The sequence below is a fragment of the Pan paniscus genome, chromosome 23 (genome assembly GCF_029289425.2).
Source record: "Pan paniscus chromosome 23, NHGRI_mPanPan1-v2.0_pri, whole genome shotgun sequence".
Lineage (NCBI taxonomy): Eukaryota > Metazoa > Chordata > Mammalia > Primates > Hominidae > Pan > Pan paniscus.
Genome location: NC_085927.1, coordinates 33,459,609 through 33,482,966, shown reverse-complemented (window position 1 = coordinate 33,482,966; position 23,358 = coordinate 33,459,609). Strand labels below are relative to the sequence as shown.

The window sequence follows — 23,358 nt, the reverse complement described above, 5'->3', positions numbered from 1 at the left end:
TGCCCATCTCTGTTTCCCCCACGTCCAGCACGCGCCTCGGGGACGGCCAGAGCCACCATGCCGACTGGAGAGACTCTCCTGATTCGGGTCCCTGTGTCCCGGGGCCCGGGCGGCTACGCGCGGCGACAACCGGCGCGGTGGGACCACCGAGACGCCGGGACCTCCGCGCGGCCTAGAGTGGTCCCGGAAGTGCCCGCGGGCCGGGGGCGGGGCTCTGGGTGCTCGGGCGGCCGCGGGCTCCGCGTCAGCAGCTGCTGTGGAGCCAGGAAGCGTCGGCTGCGTCGGCCGCGGGTTGGAGCAGCTCAGGTGCGGCCCCGCCCCGCCCGCCTGCGGCCCCGCCCCGGCCCAGGTGAGCTGCCCCGCCCCGGCCCAGGTGAGTGGCCCCGCGTCCGCCGGTGTGACCTGAGTCCGCCTGACCATCTGTCCCTCCGGTGACCCTGGGTGTGCGTGTCCCCAATCGCGGGGAAGCCTGTAGGGGCGCCACGTCGCCGCCTGGGCAGCGTGTGCGGGTCCGTGGCCACTCTTGGGCCCCCAGCCAGGAAACCTTGACTGCACTAAGAGTTTGCAGGGTGCCCAGGCCCTAGGGACTCTCTGGAGGATGGGATGACAGATGCAGGAGGACCCGGAGAAGGCCCCGACAGAGGTGGGAAGCATGGAGTTCCAGACCTTTGCATTTTCGGTCCAAAAACACTTATCATGTTGTGGGAGACAGATAAAGGGTTGCCAACTTTTTATCCTGAGTGGAGACTTCAGGGTGTAGGGGCTATATAGTGGGAATGGAAAACCTCTACGGAGGGAAGTTTGAGAACACCAGGACTTAATGGGTGGGCGGAGGAAGAGTTGCAATCTAAAGATATCAAGAAAGAGAACTTGGAAGCCATGAAAATTGGGAAGAAAGCGAGGGTGGGGATGGGGTTGGGGGGTAGCTCAAAGCTTTCATGCACCCAGGTAGGCAATGTGGGCGGGTGAAGGGATATTGTCACATCTTCGTTTTTCAAGAGAAAGCCAGAAACTTACTGAGTTTTAAATATTGGTAACTAAGGAAAATGAATAGGAAAAGCCAAACTCTTCGAGAGCCAAACATAACATAGCAGGATCTTCAGGCTGCCAATTTGCAACCTCTGAAATGAAGGGTTTTGAGAAGGAGGTATTGGAGAGCAGTGCCAGATGGGGTGGGAAGGTGAAGACTGAGAAGAGAGGGATTGGCAATAAGGAGGTCATAGAATGCCAGAGCTGAGGTCCCAGCTGAAATCGGAAACTCAAAATTTGTCGTGGTGCCATACATAGTTGTATGATTTTTCTTGGCAACATTTAACAACTTAGGAGGAACTGGCCGAGAAGACTGGGACTTAGCGGCTAGTTGCAGCCGTATGAGGAGGTGAGGAGCATGGTGCTAGAGCGTGAGAGTTGAAGTGATGCGCATAGTATGGAGAGTCTAAGCTGGATGGAGAAGGGGTGGAGCTGGAAAAGGAGAACTACAGTAAAAATGGCTTGGATTTCATGAGGTCGAAAAGCACAAATTGAGTGAGAGAGCTGGAAGGGTTGGAGATTATGGGTTGCTGAAGAGGAGGGGGAGGGTGAGAGGAGTTGAAGTGATCAAAGAATTTTTGAAAATACTTTAGGGCTGGGCGAGGGGGCTCACGCCTATAATACCAGCACTTTCGGAGGCCAAAATGGGTGGATCGCATGAGCTCAGAAATTCGAGACCAGTCTGCACAACATGGCGAAAACCCGTCTCTACAAAAAATACAAAAATTAGCCAGGTGTGGCACGTGCCTGTAGTGCCTGTATTCCCAGCTACTGTTTTTTTTTTTTTTTTTTTTTTTGAGACGGAGTCTCGTCCTGTCGCCCAGCCTGGAGTGCAGTGGCGCGATCTCGGCTCACTGCAAGCTCCGCCTCCTCGGTTCACGCCATTCTCCTGCCTCAGCCTCCCAAGTAGCTGGGACTACAGGCACCTGCCACCACGGCCGGCTATTTTTTTGTTTGTTTTTTTGTTTTTTGAGATGGAGTCTCGCTCTGTTACCCAGGCTAGAGTGCAGTGGCGCGATCTCGGCTCACTGCAACCTCCGCCCCCCAGGTTCAAGCGATTCTCCTGCCTCAGCCTCCCGGAGTAGCTGGGATTACAGGCGCGCTGTAATTTTTGTATTTTTAGTAGAGACGGGGTTTCACCATCTTGGCCAGGCTGGTCTTGAACTCCTGACCTCATGATCCACCCACCTCGGCCTCCCAAAGTGCTGGGATTAGAGGCGTGAGCCACCGCGTCCGGCCTTTTTTGTATTTTTAATAGAGACAGGGTTTCACCGTGTTAGCCAGGATGGTGTCCTAGCTACTTAAGAGGCTGAGATAGGAGAATCACTTGAACCCACGAGCCAGAGGTTCCAGTGAGCTGTAATCACACCACTGCACTCCATTCTGGAAAAAGAAAATACTTTAGTTCAGTGCTCTTTTTTTTTCATATCCAGTCGGTCTATTGGCTGAAAAATCATTTAAAAAAATCATTTCTGGGCTGGGCGTGGTGGCTCACGCCTGTAATCCCAGCACTTTGGGATGCCAAGGTGGGCGGATCACCTGAGGTCAGGAGTTCGAGACCAGCCTGGCCAACATAGTGAAACCCCATCTCTACTAAAAATACAAAAATTATCCGGGCCTGGTGGCGGGTGCCTGTAATCCCAGCTATTCAGGAGGGTGAGGCAGGAGAATTGCTTGAACCCAGGAGGCAGAGGTTGCAGTGAGCCGAGATTGGGCCATTGCACTCCTGGCTGGGCAACAAGAGTGAGACTCCACCTCAAAAAAAAAAAAATCATTTCTGCTGGGCATGGTGGCTCATGCCTGTAATCCAGCACTTTGGGAGGCAGAGGTGGGAGGACTGCTTGAGCCCAGGAGTTCAAGACCAGCCTGGGCAACATAATATTATCTCATCTCTACAGAAAAATAAAAAAATTAGCTGGATGTGTTGATATGCCCCTGTAGTCCCAGCTACTTGAGAGGCTGAGGTTGGAGGATCAGTTGAGCTGGGGAGGTCAAGGCTGCAGTGAGCTGTGATTCTACTCCTGCACTCCAGCCTGGGTGACAGAGTGAGACCCTGTCTCAAAAAAAATTTTTTTTTCCAAGTAGAAATGAGTTCTGTTATGACTGGTCTGATTAATTTAGGTTTTTTTGGTTTTTTTTTTGAGGCAGTTACTCTCTAGATTCAGTATAAGGATAATTGTGCCTTTGTATAGAGTTGTGAAGATTAAATGAGGTGCCTTGAAGGACCTATTAGTGCCTAGCACAGAGTAGGTGCTCAGTGAATATGAGCTGTTGCTATCATTATTGTGTCACCTGAAGACTTTGCCTTTATCTAGCACAGAAGTTTCTGAATAGGGCTCTTTGGGGCTTCCTCAGGGGCCACATCTGGGAGGGGGAGTGCTGAGTGGGCTGTTCTAGCTTCCTTCCTTGTCCCTGCTAACGCGCCCTCCTTCAACTGGAGCAGCTCTGCTTTTGTCTGTTTTATTTTATTTTTATTTTTATTTATTTATTTATTTTTTGAGACGGAGTCTCACTCTGTTGCCCAGGCTGGTGTGCAGTGGCATGATCTCGCAAGCTCCGCCTCCTGAGTTCACGCCATTCTCCTGCCTCAGCCTCCCGAGTAGCTGGGACTACAGGCACCTGCCACCACGCCCGGCTAATTTTTTTGTATTTCTAGTAGAGACAGGGTTTCACCGTGTTAGCCAGGATGGTCTCGATCTTGTGACCTCGTGATCCGCCCACCTCAGCTTCCCAAAGTGCTGGGATTACAGGTGTGAGCCACCGCGCCCGGACTTGTCTGTTTTATTTATTTATATCTCCTAGACCAGTGATCCCCAACCTTTTTGGCATCAGGGACCAGTTTTGCGGAAGACAATTTTTCCATGAATGGGTGGGGGACATGGGGGATGGTTTTGAGATGAAACTGTTCCACCTCAGATCATCAGGTGTTAGATTCTCATAAGGAGTGCACAACCAAATCCCTTGTATGCACAGTTTACGGTAGGGTTCCAGTTCCTATGAGAATCTAATGCCACTGCTCATCTGACAGGAGGCAGAGTTCAGGCTGTAATGCTCGCTCACCTTCCGCTCACCTCCTGCTATGCGGCCTGGTTCCTAACAGGCCACAGACTGGTGCCTGTCCCCCACTCTGGGGGTTGGGGACCCCTGTCCTAGACGGTTGACTTATTTGACTAAAGTGTTCTTTGACCAAAAAAAGTGACAGTTCTGGCACAAAAACAAATGGCTTTTCCTCCATTTGATAATTTATTCAACAACTGTGTACATTGGGATTGTGCTTTTGTGCTGGGGGCTGGGGATTCTGAAATGAAGGAGCACAGTATTTGCCCTTAGGGAATTTTCAAGCTAACAGTGGGGGCCTGAGATGGTCAAGAACCTGAGGGTGCAGAGAAAAAGGGACATTTGGACGAGTCCTGAAGGATGAGCAAGTGGCAGTCTGAGAATGGTCCTTACCTGTTAGGACCAGACAACAGCAGTGCAAATTAGTCATTGAGCTGGAAAATTAGAAGTGTTTGTGGGGGGCCAGCCTGGGCAATACAGTGTGACCTCATCTCTACAAAAAGAAAGAATTAAAAAAATTAGCAAAGTGTGGTGGCGTACACTTGCAGTCCCAGGAGGCTGAGGTGGGAGGATCACTTGAGCCTGGGAGGCAGAGGTTGCAGTGAGCCAAAATCACACCACTATACTCCAGCCTGGGCAACGGGCAAGAGCCTATCTCAAATAAAAAAGAAGAGGTGTATGGGGCAGACAGACAGGAGATGGATTGGAAGGGCCAGGTGTGAAGGAATTGGGCTGTCACAAGATCCTAAGAAGGGAACCACCAGGCCAGGCATGGTGGCTCACGCCTGTAATCCCAGCACTTTGGGAGGCCGAGGCAGGCAGATCACTTGAGGTCAGAAGTTTGAGACCAGCCTGGCCAACATGGTGAAACCCGGTCTCTACTAAAAATACAAAAATTAGCCAAGAATGGTGGCGGGCGCCTGTAATCCCAGCTACTCAGGAGGCCAAGGCAGGAGAATCACTTGAAGTTGGAAGGCAGAGTTTGCAGTGAGCCAAGATCGTGCCACTAGACTCCAGCCTGGGTGAAAGAGTGAAACTCCTTCTCAAAAAAAAAAAAGGGAACCACCATAATCAGTCTTATGTTTTGGATATTTGACTCTATTGTTAATGTAGGGCATGCACCAGAGGGAGAAGAGGAAGCCGGAGGTCAGCAGCTAGTTTGGAGGCCAGCCCTGAAAAGATCCCAGGAGGTAGCTCTGAAGCCTGAGCTGCAGAGTGGCAGTGAGGACTGAGAGACAGAGACGCTGCCCATGCAGCCTCAGGAAGTAGATAAGAGGGGACCGGTCGGGTGAGAATAAGAGCGGCTATGCTGACTCCCAGGTTGGGGCACCTGGCTGGAGGGAGTGCGACTGACCTAGGGTAGCGGGAAGAGCTCTCTTTCTCTTTCCCAGCAAAACCTGCCCCCAATGTCACCCAGTAGCTGGAGTCTTGCTCCTTTTCTGCAATGGCTCCACTTCCTGGTTGTTGTTGCTGTTGTTGTTGTTTGAGATAGAGTCTCGCTTTCTTGCCCACGTTGGAGTGCAGTGGGGTGATCTCCGCTCACTGCAATCTCTGCCTCCCAGGTTCAAGCGAGTCTCCTGCCTCAGCCTCCCTAGTAGCTGGGATTACAGGCACCCACCACTACACCCAGCTAATTGTTTTGTATTTTTAGTGGAGACGGGGTTTCACCATGTGACCAGGCTGGTTTTGAACTCCTGACCTCAAGTGATCTGCCTGCCTCAGCCTCCCAAAGTGCTAGGATTATAGGTGTGAGCCACCACACCCAGCCCCCACTTCCTGTTTTGGCTCACCTTTCTGAACACCTTCAGCCCGTAGAGTCTAGACACCATGATGTGGCACTTGATTGTGTCTGTCTGTCTGCCTTCAATTGTCTCTGGTAAGCAAAACTTGCCTCTAACTTATTTGGGATCATCTTAAGGGCAAGATTGTGTCTTATGCGTATTTTGTTGTTTCTACCATAGATTCTAGGACAGGAAGCAGGCACATATGAGCTGCTTGACTTGCTGACTTGACAGAGTTCCCTGTTTTCTTTTCAGATTGTGAGAACAGTAAGTGTGGCCCAAAGAAGAACATTTTTAAAGAAATACAACCATTGGGGATGATAGCAGATTCACAATGGAGGTTCCCCCAGCAACCAAGTTTGGTGAGACCTTTGCATTTGAGAACAGGTTAGAGTCACAACAAGGACTTTTCCCAGGGGAGGACCTGGGGGACCCTTTTCTTCAGGAAAGAGGTTTGGAGCAAATGGCTGTGATCTACAAGGAGATCCCTCTTGGTGAGCAGGACGAAGAACATGATGATTACGAGGGGAATTTCAGTTTGTGCTCAAGCCCTGTTCAGCATCAAAGTATCCCCCCAGGAACCAGACCCCAGGATGATGAGCTCTTCGGACAAACCTTCCTCCAGAAATCCGACCTCAGCATGTGTCAGATAATCCACAGTGAAGAGCCCAGTCCATGCGATTGTGCAGAAACAGACAGAGGGGACTCAGGACCTAACGCACCTCACAGAACCCCACAACCAGCCAAGCCCTACGCGTGTCGAGAGTGTGGGAAGGCCTTTAGCCAGAGCTCGCACCTGCTCCGACACCTGGTGATCCACACTGGGGAGAAGCCCTATGAGTGCTGTGAGTGCGGGAAGGCCTTCAGCCAGAGCTCCCACCTGCTCAGGCACCAGATCATCCACACTGGGGAGAAGCCCTACGAGTGCCGGGAGTGTGGGAAGGCCTTCCGCCAGAGCTCAGCCCTCACGCAACACCAAAAGATCCACACCGGAAAGAGGCCCTACGAGTGCAGGGAATGCGGGAAAGATTTCAGCCGGAGCTCCAGCCTCAGAAAACACGAGAGAATTCATACAGGAGAGAGACCTTATCAGTGTAAGGAATGTGGGAAATCCTTCAACCAGAGCTCAGGCCTGAGCCAGCATCGGAAGATCCACACCCTAAAGAAACCTCACGAGTGCGATCTCTGTGGGAAAGCCTTTTGTCACAGGTCACACCTCATCCGACACCAGCGGATCCACACTGGGAAGAAACCATACAAATGTGATGAGTGCGGGAAGGCCTTCAGCCAGAGCTCCAACCTCATTGAGCACCGCAAGACCCACACCGGCGAGAAGCCCTACAAATGCCAGAAGTGCGGGAAAGCCTTCAGCCAGAGCTCCTCCCTCATTGAGCACCAGCGCATCCACACCGGTGAGAAGCCCTACGAGTGCTGTCAGTGTGGCAAGGCCTTTTGCCACAGCTCTGCGCTGATCCAGCACCAGAGAATCCACACCGGCAAGAAGCCCTACACCTGCGAGTGTGGCAAAGCCTTCCGGCACCGGTCAGCCCTCATCGAGCACTATAAAACCCACACCAGAGAGAAGCCCTACGTGTGCAATCTGTGCGGCAAGTCCTTCCGGGGGAGCTCGCACCTGATTCGCCATCAGAAGATTCATTCTGGGGAGAAGCTATAGAAAGAGGAGCCCACACAAAGCTTGAAAGCCTGTGCCAGATGGAGCCCTTATTCCACGTCGCGTGGTCTCCAAGACCCCACCTACCTCCCTGATGCTGAATGGAAACCTTCCCACCTAAGCGCTCTTGAACATCCCACTAGCAGGAAGGCCCTGCGTGGCCCCGGGCCAAGCACGCCAGCTCTCAGCAGGTTTTCTGCGTGGAAGGGAAGGTGGGGTGATAGGGAGGGCAGCCGGAAAAGACAGCTGGCCTTCAGTTTCTCCTTCTTGCATTTGACTCCCAAGCCTACAGGATTTCATTTTGCCCTGTCTTCACATTTCCCAGAATCTAGAAGAATAAATGCCAAGAGGGAGAAAGTTGAATTAAACCCAGGAAAATATCAGATGAACTCTTTAAAACAGGCTGCAGTCTGGCAAGACAGAAACCACACTCACAGTCCAAAGCAGTAGAAGAAAAATGGATTCAAAAGTAGATGTGTCAGCAGCAAAGTAGAATTTTCTCACTGGGTTGGGCATTGGTGGGGACAACCAAAACAGGTCTGCAGAGCAAAGGCAGGTCTGGAGGGTGGGTCTTGAGATTGGGGGTGAGGGTGGTGAGCCCCTGGGCGTGGCCTCTTAACCCTCTCCTTAGCCCTAGGGCAGCTTCCCTCAGACAGCTCTGTTACAGGAGGATAGAGATTTGATCATGTTGGCCAGAGGATGTTTGACACCCAGCGGTGACTCAGCCTGGACACCGGACATGACTGCCCTCCAGGAATAACCCCTCCCTGAGACATAGTGTCCCCAAGACCACAGTGTGCCTTGGACATCAGCAGGGCCTGGGTCTGGTCTGGTCTGGCAATGATGCAGCCCTCCTGCCCCAGTGTCAGGGGACCTGGGAAGCTGGGTGGCCTGTTGGAGGAGGCTGTGTTCTAATCAGAAGGTCTGGGTTCAAGTCCTAGTTCCACCCCCTCCTACGTGCGTGAGCTTGAACAAGTCCTGTAACTTCCCCAGGCTCCATTTCCCCATCCAAGAGTTGGGGTAATGGGAACTGGCCACGTGCCTCTAAGAGTTGGTGCCAGGCTGTCATTCAGAACACAGCCACTGTGAAAGTGCTTTGGCAACTGTGAGCAGTCATGGTGACTGAGGACAGAGACCCAGAGTGACCCCTGCCCCACCCCTGTGCATTTCCACGGACTGGAGAGATGTTCCCGTCTGGTTTCTGAGCAGTGGGACCTCTCATTGAACAGGGCTTTCTCTCCCTCCGCCCCTTGCAGCCTGGGCTGTGTATGCCTGCGGATGCAGTGTCCCACACAAGGACACTTCCTCTTGGATGCTGTCCTGAGCCTCCTGTAGCAGCAGTGTCATTCTGCACTTCCACATTCTGTCTGTCTTCCCCGCCTGCCAACTGGGAGTTCACGTGGGGCTTGTTTAAACAGTACCATTGCTTGTGTCCCACCTGGACCAGTTCAGTCAGCCGCAGTGGTGGCATGTTTTAAAGCTCCCCAGGTGATTATAACTTCCTAGTGTGCAGCCAGGCTGTGGGCCCTGTGCTGGGCTTTTTTTTTTGAGATGGAGTGTTGCCCTGTTGCCAGGCTGGAATGCAGTGGCGTGATCTTGGCTCACTGCAAGCTCTGCCTCCTGGGTTCAAGCGATTCCCCTGCCTCAGCCTCCTGAGTAGCTGGGACTACAGGTGCGTGCCACCATGCCTGGCTAATTTTTTGTATTTTTAGTACAGACGGGGTTTCACCATGTTGGCCAGGATGGTCTCGATCTCTTGACCTCGTGATCTGCCCGCCTTGGCCTCTCAAAGTGCTGGGATTACAGGCATGAGCCTCCACACCTGGCCCATGCTGGGTTTTTGTGCATCCCTCGACAGCTTCCAATGTCAGCCTGCTGGCTTTGGCTGAGCAGAGCTTGAAGGCCATTCTGTCTCAGTGCCCTCACTCCCTGCTCCCTGCACCTGGAGCCTCAGGGATGGGCTCAGGCTGATGGTCAGCTGGGCGCTTGGAAAGTGTTTGGCTGGGGCCTCGGGGATCTCTTTAGTCCTGGCTTCCCTTGGGCTCCTCAGAGCTAGCGGGGAAGGAGGCAGTCTAGGCTGTTTTGAAGTTTCCTAAACATTTATGGCTGGGCTAACATGAACTCATCATGGTAACACTGGGTATTTCAGCTGATCAGAAGCTCAGCATGGCCATTATGCCTAGTTTTGATGAATAAACCTGGGAAAGCCATAATTGTTACTAAGTGGGTCTTGATAGGCCAGAGATTTCCAAATGACAGATATGATGGGCTGGAGAGGTCATGGTGGGAGTTCCAGCCATGCCTCTGTCCAGCCCCTGTCTTTGCTACGTATGTGAAACATTTAACATTTAACCAGCACTCCATTGTCCACCAGAACCCTCTGTGCAACCAGTTGGACTGACTGGGTGGTGCCCTGGGCATTGCCTGCAAGTGGCCTGTCATTTCAGGCCTGTCTCTATCAAGAGTGAAGAGAGAATGCTAGGATGCAGTGGGGACAGCAGGCGGCATCAAGCAGGGGTCCCTGAAAGATCTACCTCCTCTTTACACCTGCCCCTCTTCCCCACTGTTATCATCTGGCAAATGTCTGTTACCTATCTTTGATCTCTCCCTCCCCATCCTTCCTGCACACCCCAGCCAAATTGATTTTTAAAGCATCATTTTGCGCAAGTCACCACTCTCCTTAAAACCAACTTTCAGGAGCTTTTCTGCACGCAAACCCTTGTTTCAGCCAACCTGGTTTACCCACTCTGAGCAAGCCACATGGAGATCAGGCCGCCCCTGCTCACTCCAGCATCACTCCCAGCTCATAATTCTGTGCTGTTCTTGCATTTTGAAATGTGCACTTCCTCCTACTCTCCCTCCCTCTCTCTTTCTAATTTTTGTGTAACGTGGAGATGAAGATCCCCCCTCTCTCCCAGGGGTTAACAGATAAACATGATAAGACCAGGTTCTTTTTTGGAAGTATGACCAGAGCCTCATTCCCTCTGTTCAAATTCTTTCCTTGTTTTATTAGTTTTCTTTTTTTTTTTTTTTTTGAGACAGAGTCTCACTGTCACCCAGGCTGGAGTGCAGTGGTGCGATCTTGGCTCGTTGCAACCTCTGCCTCCCGGGTTCAAGTGATTCTCCTGCCTCAGCCTCCTGAGTAGCTGGGATTACAGGCATGCGCCACCACGCCTGGCTAACTTTTGTATTTTTAGTAGAGATGGGGTTTCACCATGTTGGCCAGGCTCGTCTCGAACTTCTGACCTCCTGATCTGCCTGCCTTGGCCTCCTGAAGTGTTGGGATTACAGGCGTGAGCCATGTGCCCAGCCAGCTTATTAGATTTTTTTTTTTTAAACTCTCTCATTCTATTTAGATTCTCAAACAGTGTAAAGTTATAAAAGATCATCCCTGGCAATATTTTAATCAGTTATCTTTTAATTTAGTTGTTCTTTGTTTTTGTTGTCCTACCTTTTCTTTTTTTGAGATGGAGTCTTGCTTTGTCACCCAGGCTGTAGTGCAGTGGGGTGATCTCGGCTTACTGCAAGCTCCACCTCCCAGGTTCAGACCATTCTCCTGCCTCAGCCTCCTGAGTAGCTGGTACTACAGGCACCTGCCACCACCCCCAGCTAATTTTTTGTATTTTTAATAGAGACGGGGTTTCACCGTGTTAGCCAGGATGGTCTCGGTGTCCTGACCTCGTGATCTGCCTGCCTCGGCCTCCCAAAGTGCTGGGATTACAGTCGTGAGCCACCGCACCCGGCCTTTTTTTTTCCTTTTTATGGCAGTGGTTTACTTAGATGTTGTTGAGTAGTACAAAACTCCAACTCTTGCTTTTATTTGCTAATCTCATTGTTTTGTCAGCATATATGTGTTCTCTCTTTTTGTTTGTCTTTTTTTACTTTGTAGTTCTAAGATTACTTAGATATAATTAATCGTATTTTAAATATTTCTAGTAAATGTAGGTACTTTGGTCTATTTTTTTTTTTTTAACTGAGTCTTGCTGTGTTGCCCAGGCTGGAGTGCAGTGGCGCGATCTCAGCTCACTACAAGCCCCCACCTCCCCGGTTCACGCCATTCTCCTACCTCAGCCTCCTGAGTAGGTGGGACTACAGGCACCTGCCACCATGCCCAGCTAATTTTTTGTATTTTTAGTAGAGACGGGGTTTCACCGTGTTAGCCAGGATAGTCTCAATCTCCTGACCTCGTGATCTGCCCGCCTTGGCCTCCCAAAGGGCTGGGAATATAGGCGTGAGCCACTGCGCCCGGCCTTTTTTTATTTCTTCTTCTTCTTAGAGTGACAGCTTTGTCTGCACTCCGTAAGTTTTGACGTGGTGTTTTTTGTTATAGTATTAAGAATTTCCTTTTGCCCAAGTGTTATTATTTAAAAATATTTCTAAGTGGGCCGGGCGTGGTGACTCACACCTGTAATCCCAGCCCTTTGGAAGGCCGAGGTGGGTGGATCACGAGGTCAGGAGTTTAAGACCAGCCTGGCCAACATGGTGAAAACCCGTCTCTACTAAAAATACAAAAATTAGCTGGGCGCGGTGGCGGGTGCCTGTAATCCCAGCTACACGGGAGGCTGAGGCAGGAGAATCGCTTGAACCCGGGAGGCGGAGGTTGCAGTGAGCCAAGATTGTGCCACTACCCTTCAGCCTGGGTGACAGGGCAAGTCTCCGTCTCGGGGAAAACAACAACAACAACAAAAACAAAAAATAGCCGGGAGCGGTGGCTCACGCCTGTAATCCCAGCACTTTGGGAGGCCGAGACGGGCAGATCATGAGGTCAGGAGATCGAAACCATCCTGGCTAACATGATGAAACCCTGTCTCTATTAAAAATACAAAAAATTAGCTGTGCGTGGTGGCTACAGGCAGCCGTGCTCCTGTAGTCCCAGCTACTTGGGAGGCTGAGGCAGGAGAATGGTGTGAACCCGGGAGGCAGAGCTTGCAGTGAGCCGAGGTGGCGCCACTGCACTCCAGCCTGGGCAAAAGAGCTAGACTCTGTCTCAAAAAATATATATATATAAAAAATTTCTAAGTGATGAATGCTTAGGGTATTGCTGCTTATTTATTATTGTACTGTGGTGTCAACATTTCTAAGTGTCCATAGGACTTCTTTGGGCCTGAATATATTATCAGTTTTTATAAAAGCATTTGTGTAATCTCAAAATGTGTTTTTATTCTACCAGTTCTATTTGTTAACTCAATTTTGTCATTATTTTATTTAAATCCATATTTTCTCTGACTTTCATTTACTTTAGAGTTCTTAATCCGGGGGTCCATGGCCTGCCTAGGAGTCTTTAGCATGTAGGGGTTTAGGAGTTGCAGACCCCTAGGGATCGAACAAAGCTGGGTATGTGCTTGAAGGAATTTTGCTGGGACAAGGATCTGTAGTATTTACTATATTTTTAAATGCCTCTGTGACACCAAAGCAGTTCAGAACACTCATTTACCTGATCTAATCATAGTTTGATGTTTGTGTGTTATATCTTTATGTATTCCTGTTTCACTTTTAATTTCTGTATGTGTATTGTCGCTATGTTGTGCAGTTTTTCTCAAGTCATTTTTGAGAAATAGGCAGGGTATGAATTATCAATAAATAAGTATCATGTTTGGGGTATATATATTTAATAGTGATATATTGAAAAACTTGTCCAGGCACAGTGGCTCATGCCTGTAATCCTAGCACTTTGGGAGGCCAAGGTGGGCGGATCACTTGAGGTCAGGAGTTTGAAACGAGCTTGGCCATAATGGTGAAACCCCATCTCTACTAAAAATACAAAAAATTAGCTGGGCATGGTGGTGTGCGCCTGTAATCCCAGCTACTTGGGAGGCTGGGGCAGAAGAATCACTTGAACCTGGGAGGCGGAGGTTGCAGTGAGCAGAGATTGTGCCACTGCACTCCAGCCTGGGTGACAGAGCAAGACTCCATCTCAAAAAAAAACAAAAAAAACAAAAAAAAACAAGAAAAACTATGCTAAGTACCCTCTTTGCCTCTTTTAATATCTCTAGCTTAAACTTGTCTTTTCCAAATATTATAATTGAAGCCCCCTGCTTTTCTTGAATTTGCATGGTAGAGTTTAGCTCAGCATTTTATTTTTTAAATTTGTGTATATATTTTGCTATACATCTACATAAACAACAAATTGTTAGAGTTTGTTTTCTGGTTCTTTCTGTAATTTATTTTTGTACAAGAAGTTCTATCATTAATACTATTGAGCAAGGCATCATTTATTTTCATTTTAATATTTTAATATATATTAACTAATTTAAACTCAAAAAGCCATGCTCACCCCTCACTCCCATCTCTAGGAGTTATTAACCATATGTGGAGTGTCGTTTCTGGATAGACTAGAGGTCTGCCATTGGGCCCACCTGTCTCTCTTCTTGTCACATTTGGGTTCAGTGCCAGGATCTGCCCTGAGCCCATTCCTCAAGTTACAGCCTCTGACTTCAGGGTCCTCAGCTATAACATGGGGGAATGATGACACTCACAGCCTTGGGGGCCTCAGTGGTATAAGGAATGCAAACATGCTTAGCAAACTATCAGGTGCAGTTGATTATTACACTATTAGTGTTTTGAAGTATTTCTTTCTTTCTTTTTTTTTTTTGAGATGAAGTCTCGCTCTGTAGCCCAGGCTGGAGTGCAGTGGTGCGATCTCGGCTCACTGCAACCAGGATCAAGCGATTCTCCTGCCTCAGCCTCCAAAGTAGCTGAGATTACAGGCACGCGCCATTGCACCTGGCTAATTTTTTTTTTTTTTTTTTTGGGACGGAGTCTCAATCTGTTGCCAGGCTAGAGTGCAGTGGCATGATCTCGGCTCACTGCAACCTCCACCTCCCAGGTTCAAGCGATTCTCTTGCCTCGGCCTCCCAAGTAGCTGGGATAACAGCTGGGATAACAGGCATGCGCCACCATGCCCTGCTAATTTTGTATTTTTAGTAGAGGCATGGTTTCCCCATGTTCGCCAGGCCGGTCTCAATCTCCTGACCTCAGGTGATCCACCAGCCTCAGCCTCCCAAAGTGCTGGGATTACAGACATGAGCCACTGTGCCCGGGCCTCCTATGAGTCTTTAATGCCAAGGATGCTTCCTCAGGATAAAGGCTCATGTCCATTTCAGTGTCGACTGTCAGGGACTCAGCTGCAGACTCTTGACTCATCTGCTTTTTATTTGTTTTTAATTTTTTTGCAAGCCTTTATGCTGCTTTCCTGTCTTTCTCCTCTTCCTGAGTTCTCTTCCCCATACCTACAGCGTGGCCTCCGCACATACCAAGCTTGCAAGCTTGCTGTTTGCTGCAAAAAAACCTGGACTGACAATCTCTCTTCTGTCATCTGGGCAGCCAGACTGAGTGTCCCCTTCTACCTGGGTGCCTGTGTGCATGTCCTCTAACCCCTAACCCTTTGCAGCTTCTGTTTTTTTTTTTTTTTTTTTTTCTTTTTTTCTTTTGTTTTTTTGGAGACAGAGTTTTGCTCTTGTTGCCCAGGCTGGAGTACAATGGCAAGATCTTGGCTCACCACAACCTCTGCCTCCCGGGTTCAAGCGATTCTCTTGCCTCAGCCTCCCGAGTAGCTGGGGTTATAGGCATGCGCCATCATGCCCGGCTTATTTTGTATTTTTATTAGAGACGGGATTTCTCCGTGTTGGTCAGGCTGGTCTCAAACTCCCTACCTCAGGTGATCCGCCCGCCTCGGCCTCCCAAAGTGCTGGGATTACAGGCGTGAGCCACCATGCCCGGCCAGCTTCTGTTTCTTTATTTATAAACAGTACTGTCATGAAGATGCAATGAGATGAATTTTAGCTCAGAGCCTGCCACCTGGTGACTTACCCATGTTAGGTATTGTGGTTACAGCCCTGCTGTCAAACCACTTCTCCAACTCTCTTTCTAGCCTCAATTCATTTGTCAAAGCGTTTGGCCCCAGGATTTTGCTGCGTATTCAGAAGTACGACCTCACATCTGCAGAATGCCACTGGCTTTCACACGAGGCCTCCCAGAAAGGGATGCCAGGCCTCAGACACTAGCTGGTGGCTCTCAGGACTTGCTACTCCATTTTCGCATTTTTCAGGACCACATGGCATACAGTTGGTCTCACAGTCTTTCCTGTCTTCCCAGTGGTCAGCTGCAGCCCAGTTCTAGGGCTTCTGTGGGGGAAGACAGGAGAGGGCTGGGTGTCAGGACACTAAAATGTGTCAGACGAAGCTTTGCTTGCAAGGAGCTTACCACTTGGGTGGTGGAGAAGGCCCAGAAGGCACTACTACAGTGCTCCCAAATCAGGAAAAGATCACTAAATGCCCGTACTACTCAGGATCACATGGGAGCCCAGAGTTGGACACCTGGATCAACTGGGAGCCTACCTGACATTGATGATGTTTGGCTAGAATACTGATGAATGAATGGGAGGTAGCAAGACCGACACTGAGGGAAGGGCATCCCAGGCACAGGGAAGAGCATTTAGGAAGGCTTGAAACAGTCGGATCCATTCTGGGAACTCCAAGTAATTCCATTCTTAAGTTGAGCCAGGGCTAGAAATCGTCAAACCACAACACATTCCAGCCATTGGTCTCTTTTTCTCCTTCTGTTCCATCCCATATAGCTCAATACTATAGCTAGATTTATCTTCCTTCCTTCCTTTCTTTCTTTTTTAAGATGGGGTTTTGGCCGGGAGCAGTGGCTCACACCTGTAATCCCAGCACTTTAGGAGGCCGAGGGGGGTGGATCACCTGAGGTCAGGAGTTTGAGACCAGCCTGACCAACATTGAGAAACCCCATCTCTACTAAAAATACAAAATTAGCTGGGCATGGTGGCGCATGCCTGTAATCCCAGCTACTTGGGAGACTGAGGCAGGAGAATCGCTTGAACCTGGGAGGCAGAGGTTGCAGTGAGCCCGGACCATGCCATTGCACTCCAGCCTGGGCAACAAGAGCGAAACTCCGTCTCAAAAAAAAATAAATAAATAAAAATAAAATAAAATAAATTTGGCTCTTCTGATTTTAAAATCGACTGGGGCTCCCTATGACCTAAAGGACCAAGATCAAACTCCCTCTCTTGACATTCAAAGCTCTTCACAGCCTTCCCCCAAACTCTTTCCACGTCTCCTCCTTACCTTTTGTTATAGTTATAGCCACTTGGATGACTTCCTGTTCTTCAAGCAGGCCAGTCACCCTTTTTGTCCAGACTTCTCCCTCTGCCTGCAATGTTCTTTTCCCCTTCTTCCTTGGGCAAATTCCCCCTATCTTCCAAGACCCAATGCAGAGGACAGGTTTACTAGAAGCCCCTTCAGGGTACTCCCAGTGCCTAGAATCCAGCCTGTCATTTTGGTTGAATAATTAATCAGATCAAGAACATCTTCCCTGAGTTCCCAACAGAGACACCCCCCCACACGCCCTTGTGCTCCCTGCACTCCTCCTCCATGCTATGTTGGAACTTCTTGAAGTCAGGCTTCATTTCTTTTCTGTTTCCTTCCTTGCTTCCTTTCTTTCTTTCTTTTTTTTTTTTTTTTGAGACAGAGTCTCACTCTGTCACCCAGGCTGGAGTGCAGTGGCACGATCTCGGCTCACTGCAACCTCCGCCTCCCAGGTTCAAGTGATTCTCCTGCCTCAGCCTCCTGTGTGGCTACGACTACAGGCGCTCACCACCACACCCAGCAGTGGGAGGCTGCAGTGAGCTGTGATGGCACCACTGCACTCCAACCTGGGTAACAGAGCAAGACCCTGTCCCTAAAAGAAAAAAGAAATGTTTGAAACTTACATTTTATTAACAGCAAAGATAAGGAAGCTCAACTCAAGGAAGAATGAATAACCCCTACCAAGTGATTTGGGAGCAATGACAGATTTTGTTAACTAAAGCAAACTCCAGCAGTGAGGACGTGACACACCAAATCCCCAAAAGGGTCAAAGCTCTGGGTCACAGATAAAATCTTCCAGAGCAGTCATTCTCAGACTGTCATTCTTGGCCATCATAATTATTGCCCAGGAACTTGCCAGAAATGCAAACTTTCGGCTGGTCGTGGTGGCTGACACCTGTAATCCTAGCACTTTGCGACGCCGAGGCAGGCAGATCACCTGAGGTCGGGAGTTCGAGACCAGCCTGACCAACATGGAGAAACCCCATCTCTAATAAAAATACAAAAAAATTAGCTGGGCGTGGTGGCACACACCTGTAGTCCCAGCTACTCAGGAGGCTGAGGCAGAAGAATTGCTTGAACCCGGGAGGCGGAGGTTGCAGTGAGCTGAGATCGCGCCACTGCACTCCAGCCTAGTGGCAATGAGACTTCATATCCAAAAAAAAAAAAAAAAAAGCAAACTTCCAGGACCCACCGGCTTACCAAATAAGCTACTGAGCAGGGCCCAGCCTAGTGCCATTACTTTTAATGACAAAACCCACAATTACTTTTGCACCGATACAATAGTAACATCAAGGATCACCGGTCATAGATCAGCATGACAAATATTATTACAGTAATAATAGACTGAGCATGCTGACTCATGCCTGTAATCCCAGCACTTTGGGAGGCCAAGGTGGGTGGATCACCTGAGGTCAGGAGTTTGAGACCAGCCTGACCAACATTGTGAAACCCTGTCTCTACTAAAAATACAAAAAAATTAGCCAAGTGTGGTGGCGGGCCTCTGTAATACCAGCTACTTGGGAGGCTGAGGCAAGGGAATCACTTGAACCCGGGATGCGGAGGTTGCAGTGAGCCAAGGTTGCACCATTGCACTCCAGCCTGGGCAACAAGAGCGAAACTACATCTCAAGGAAAAAAAAAAAAGACCCCCAAAAGGTCTAGCCAAGATCAAAATAACTGAAACCTTTTTGTGGACCAGAAATAAGCAAAACTGTTGATTGGGGTGGACACCCGGACCTGCATGGGGCCAAGGGAGGCCCTGGTGACTGGATGCTTCTCTATTGTGAGGCAGCTGGCGGTAAAAGCCCTGGTGTGGACAACCTCCTTGGAGATGAACAGACCCTGCAACCCAGCAGCTCCAACCCTAGGACACACCTGGAGAAATCTCACACGAGCCACTACTGCAGTGTACTGCTGGGGAACACATGCTAATTTATTTATTTAGAGACAGGGTCTCACTCTGTCACCCAGGCTGGAGTGCAGTGGTGTGATCTCAGCTTACCGCAGCCTCAATCTGGGCTCAAGATCTTTGTGCCTCAACCTCTTAAGTAGCTGGGACCACAGGTGTGCACCAGCACTCCTGGCTAGTTTTTGTATTTTTTTGTAGAGATGGGATCTTGCTCTGCTGCCCAGGCTACAGATAAGAATTTATATCAGGTGGAACTGAGAAACACATTATGTGCCCCTCATTCCTCCTGTTTAAAATTCCCATCTTGCCTTTTCCCTTTTCATATGTTAGGTTTTGAGCTCCTTGGCCTTAATTTTTTTTTTTTTTTTTTTTTTGCAGCTTATGGAAAACTGATATTGAGCTTGAGAATGTTGTGAGAGAAAAGCAATTTCAGGGAGACAAGAAAGAGAGCCAAGGCGCAGTGGCTCTCGCCTGTAATCCCAGCACTTTGGGAGGCTGAGGCGTGTGGATCACCTGAGGTCAGGAGTTCGAGACCAGCCTGTCAACATGGTGAAACCCCGTCTCTACTAAAAATGCAAAAATTATCTGGGCGTGGTGGCACACGCCTGTAATCCCAGCTACTCAGGAGGCTGTGGCAGGAGAATCGCTTGAATCTGGGAATCCAGGAGGTGGAGGTTGTGGTGAGCTGAGATCGTCCCATTGCACTCTAGACTGGGCAACAAGAGTGAAACTCCGTCTCCAAAAAAAAAGAAAGAAAGAAAGAAAGAGGATGTGTCTCTTTTCAGCAGCTGCAAAGTGATAGACACCATTTCATGTCATAAAATTGATTCAAAGAATCTTGCCTGAATAAGGTGTATAATTGATATACTCATGAAATTTGTTCTGTTTTCTGTTGCTAAAAGTGATACTTGGGAACAAGATACTAAAACATGCAGAAAATGGATGAATCTCAAAAACATGCTGCGTGGAAGAAGCCAGATCTAAAAGAGCACCCTGTATAATTCTATTGATATGAAATTCTGGAAACATCAAATCTAATCCATAGTGACACAGAGAAGATCAGTTGTTGCCTGGGTCAGGGCTGGAAGGTGGATTGACTGGGAGGGACAGAGGGAACTCCCTGGAGTAATGAGAAAGTTCTTTTTTTTTTTTTGAGACAGGATCTCACTTTATCACCCAGGCTGGAGTGCAGTGGCTCGATCTCGGCTCACTGCTACCTCTGCCTCCCAGGTTCAAGCAATTCTCCTGCCTCAGCCTCTGAGTAGCTGGGATTGCAGGCATGCACCACGACACCCAACTGATTTTTATATTTTTAGTAGAGACAGGGTTTCACCATGTAGTCCAGGCTGGTCTTGAGCTCCTGACCTCAGGTGATCAGCCTGCCTTGGCCTCCCAAAGTGCTGGGATTACAGGTATGAGCCACCACACTGGCCTAGGGAAAGTTCTTTTTTGTTGATTTGTTTTTGTTTTTATTTTGAGACAGGGTCTCATTGTGTTGCTCAGGCTGGAGTGCAGTGGCGCTGCCTCAATTCACAACAGCCTTCCTGACCTGGGCCTAGGTGATCCTTCCACCTCAGCCTCCCAAGTAGCTGGGACCACAGGCCTTTGCCAACACGCTTGGCTAAATGTTTAAATATTCTTTGTAGAGATGATATAGCACTATATTGCCCAGGCTGGTCTGGAACTCCTGGGGTCAAACAATGCTTCCACCTTGGCTTCTCAAAATGTTGGGAATACAAGTGTGAGCCATCGCACCTGGCTTTAATTTTTTTTTTTTTTTTTTTTTTTTTTTTTGTGACAGCATCTTGCTCTGTCACCCAGGCTGAAGTGCAGTATTGTGGTCATAGCTCACTGCTGCCTCCAACTCCTGGCTCAAGTGATCCTCCTGCCTCAGCCTCCTGAGAAGCTGGGACCACAGGTGCATGCCACCATGCCTGGCTAATTTTTAAAAAAAATTGTAGCCAGGTAGCTCCTACGTTGCCCAGGCTGTCCTGAAAGTCCTGGCCTCAAGCAATCCTCCCGATTCAGCCTCCCAAAGTTGGGATTACAGGCATGAGCCACTGCACCCAGCAGAAAGTTCTATATCTTGATAGTGGCAGTGGGTATTCAGATATAGCCATTTGCTAAGCCTCATCAAACTGTACAGTTAAAGTGAGACCCTGTCTCAAAAAAAACCTATACACTTAAAATAAGTGCATTGTATTGTATGTAAACTATACTTCAACAACATTTATTTTAAGTAATAAAACAACTGTCCCTGGCAGTATTTGTACAAAGGGAAGGGGTCTTTGAAGACACTCAGAATTCAGACATTATTTTTAGGCCTTGCAAAAAAAAAAACCCAAAACCAAAAACCTTTAACCTCAAAAACCGCACAAAAGGTAGCTGAGGTGGGAGATCAGAAATGCCTGTTATTCTAATTGGATGTTGTGTTTGATAATTGTTGCCATGATATTGCTATTAGAATATTAAAGTAACAATTAAAATATCAAATGACATCTCTGTACACATAAAGATATAAACACTTGTATTTATTTACATATGGGCCGAGCACGGTGGCTCACACCTGTCATCCTAGCACTTTGAGAGGCAGAGACGGGAGGATCGCTTGAGGCCAGGAGTTCGAGACAAGCCTGGTCAATGTAGCAACACCCCATTTCTATTAAAAAAATCTGGCTGGGCACAGTGGCTCACACCTGTAATCCCAGAACTTTGGGAGGCCGAGGAGGGCGGATCATGAGGTCTGGAGATCGAGACCACCCAGCCTAACACAGTGAAAACCTGTCTCCACCAAAAATACAAAAAATTAGCCAGGTGTGATGGCGGGCGCCTGTAGTCCCAGCTACTCAGGAGTCTGAGGCAGGAGAATCGCTGCAACCCAGGAGGCAGAGGTTGCAGTGAGCCGAGATGGCACCATTGCACTTCAGCCTTGGTGACAGAGCGAGTCTCCATCTCAAAAATAAAATAAAATAAAATAAAGTAAAAAAAAATAAAAACTATACATTTCATTCATATATACCCAGAGTATGAAAATTGGCAGTTCTCTTTTCTCGCAATATATGAGTATATAATAAAACCCATGACTCCGTCAATTCCTTCTTCAAACATAAATTTGAAAGTCTTTGAGGCCGGGCATGGTGGCTCATGCCTATAATCTCAACACTTTGGGAGGGTGAGCTGGGAGGATTGCTTGAGGCCAGCAGTTCAAGGCCAGCCTAGGCAACATAGTGAGAGCCTGACTACAAAATGCTTTCTTTCTTTCTTTTTCTTTCTTTCTTTTTTTTTTTTTTTTGAGACGAAGTTTCGCTCTTGTTGCACAGGCTGGACTGCAATGGTGTGATCTCAGCTCACCACAACCTCCACCTCTGGGGTTCAAGCGATTCTCCTGCCTCAGCCACCCAAGTAGCTGGAATTACAGGCACCCGCCACCACGCCCAGCTAATTTTTGTATTTTTAGTAGAGACAGGGTTTCACCATGTTGATCAGCCTGGTCTTGAACTCCTGACCTCAGGCGATCCATTTGCCTCAGCCTCCCAAAGTGCTGAAATTACAGGCACGAGCCACTGCGCCCAGCTTTTTCAAAATTTTTTGAGACAGAGTCTGGCTCTGTGGCCCAGGCTGGAGTGCAGTGGTGCGATCTCAGCTCACTGCAACCTCCACCTCCCGGGTTCAAGCAATTCTGCCTCAGTCTCCCAAGTAGCTGGGATTACAGGCACCTGCCACCATGCCTGGCTGATTTTTGTATTTTTAGTAGAGATGGAGTTTTGCCATGTTGGCCAGGCTGATCTCGAACTCCTGACCTCAAGTGATCCCCCGGCCTCGGCCTCCCAAAGTGCTGGGATTACAGATGTGAGCCACCACACTTGGCCAATTGTCACTCTTAGTTACTGTAAGAACTGGTTGTTGGAAGAGCTTGGCACCTCTGCTCTCTCGCTTCCTCCTTTGCCATGTGATCTGCACACAGCTCTCCTTTGCCTCTGCCATGAGTGGAAGCTTCCAATCCTGCAGCAGAAGCAGATGCTGGGGCCATGCTTCTAGTACAGCCTGCAGAACCGTGAGCCAAACAAGTCTCTTTTTGACAAAAAAGACAAATGACCCAGCCTCAGCCTCAGCTATTCCTTTATAAGCGGACAAGCTACTTTATTCGGATGTTGTGAGAAGTAGATGAGATAATGTGGGTAGAGACCCCAGATGAGGGTCTGGCACATAGTGTATCAGTCAGGACAGGCTAATTAAGCTGCAGTAACAACTCCAAAACCTCAGTCTTTTGACTCAATAAAGGTTTATTTCTCATTCATCCTATACATCCATCACTGGTTGGAAAGGGGGCTTTGATTTCCATAAGTTGCTCAGGGATCCTAGCTGAGAGGTGCTCAATTTCGACACGTGCTTCTGTGATCACTAAGACAGGAAAAAGGGATGATGCAGAAAATCAGGCATTGGCTCTTAAAAATGTTGCTGCCTGCTGGACGTGGTGGCTCACTTCTGTAGTCTCAGCACTTTGAGAGGCCGAGGTGGGTGGATCACCTGAGGTCAGGAATTCAAGATCAGCTTGGCCAATGTGGTGAAACCCCATCTCTGCTAAAAATAAAAAAATTAGCTGGATGTGGTGGCACATGCCTGTAGTCCCAGCTACTCAGGAGACTGAGGCAGGAGAATTGCTTGAACCTGGGAGGCAGAGGTTGCAGTGAGCCAAGATCACGCTATTGCACTCCAGCCTGGGTGACAGAGTGAGATTCCGCCTCAAATTTTTTTTTTTTTGCTGTTTAAGGCTGGGTGTGGTGGCTCACATCTGTAATCCAGG

General features: G+C 48.8%; 1 protein-coding gene across 2 annotated transcripts; it reads left to right on the top strand.

Moving 5' to 3' along the window:
- Nucleotides 1-249: 249 nt before the first annotated feature.
- Nucleotides 250-16,496, top strand: ZNF70 (zinc finger protein 70). Of its 2 annotated transcripts, none has more exons than XM_003804632.5 (2): nt 250-643; nt 6,123-16,496. In XM_003804632.5, the coding sequence occupies exon 2, from the start codon at nt 6,202-6,204 to the stop codon at nt 7,540-7,542; it is 1,341 nt and encodes a 446-aa protein (XP_003804680.1). In that variant the 5' UTR covers nt 250-643; nt 6,123-6,201; the 3' UTR covers nt 7,543-16,496. The 2 variants fall into 2 exon arrangements, with proteins under 2 accessions (XP_003804680.1, XP_063459165.1); XM_063603095.1 differs by lacking the exon at nt 250-643 and adding an exon at nt 5,845-5,962.
- The last annotated feature ends 6,862 nt before the right edge of the window (nt 16,497-23,358 follow it).

Excerpts from the sequence above, each read along its gene's own strand:
- ZNF70 (XM_003804632.5), top strand. The coding sequence starts at position 6,202 with ATGGAGGTTCCCCCAGCAACCAAGTTTGGTGAGACCTTTGCATTTGAG.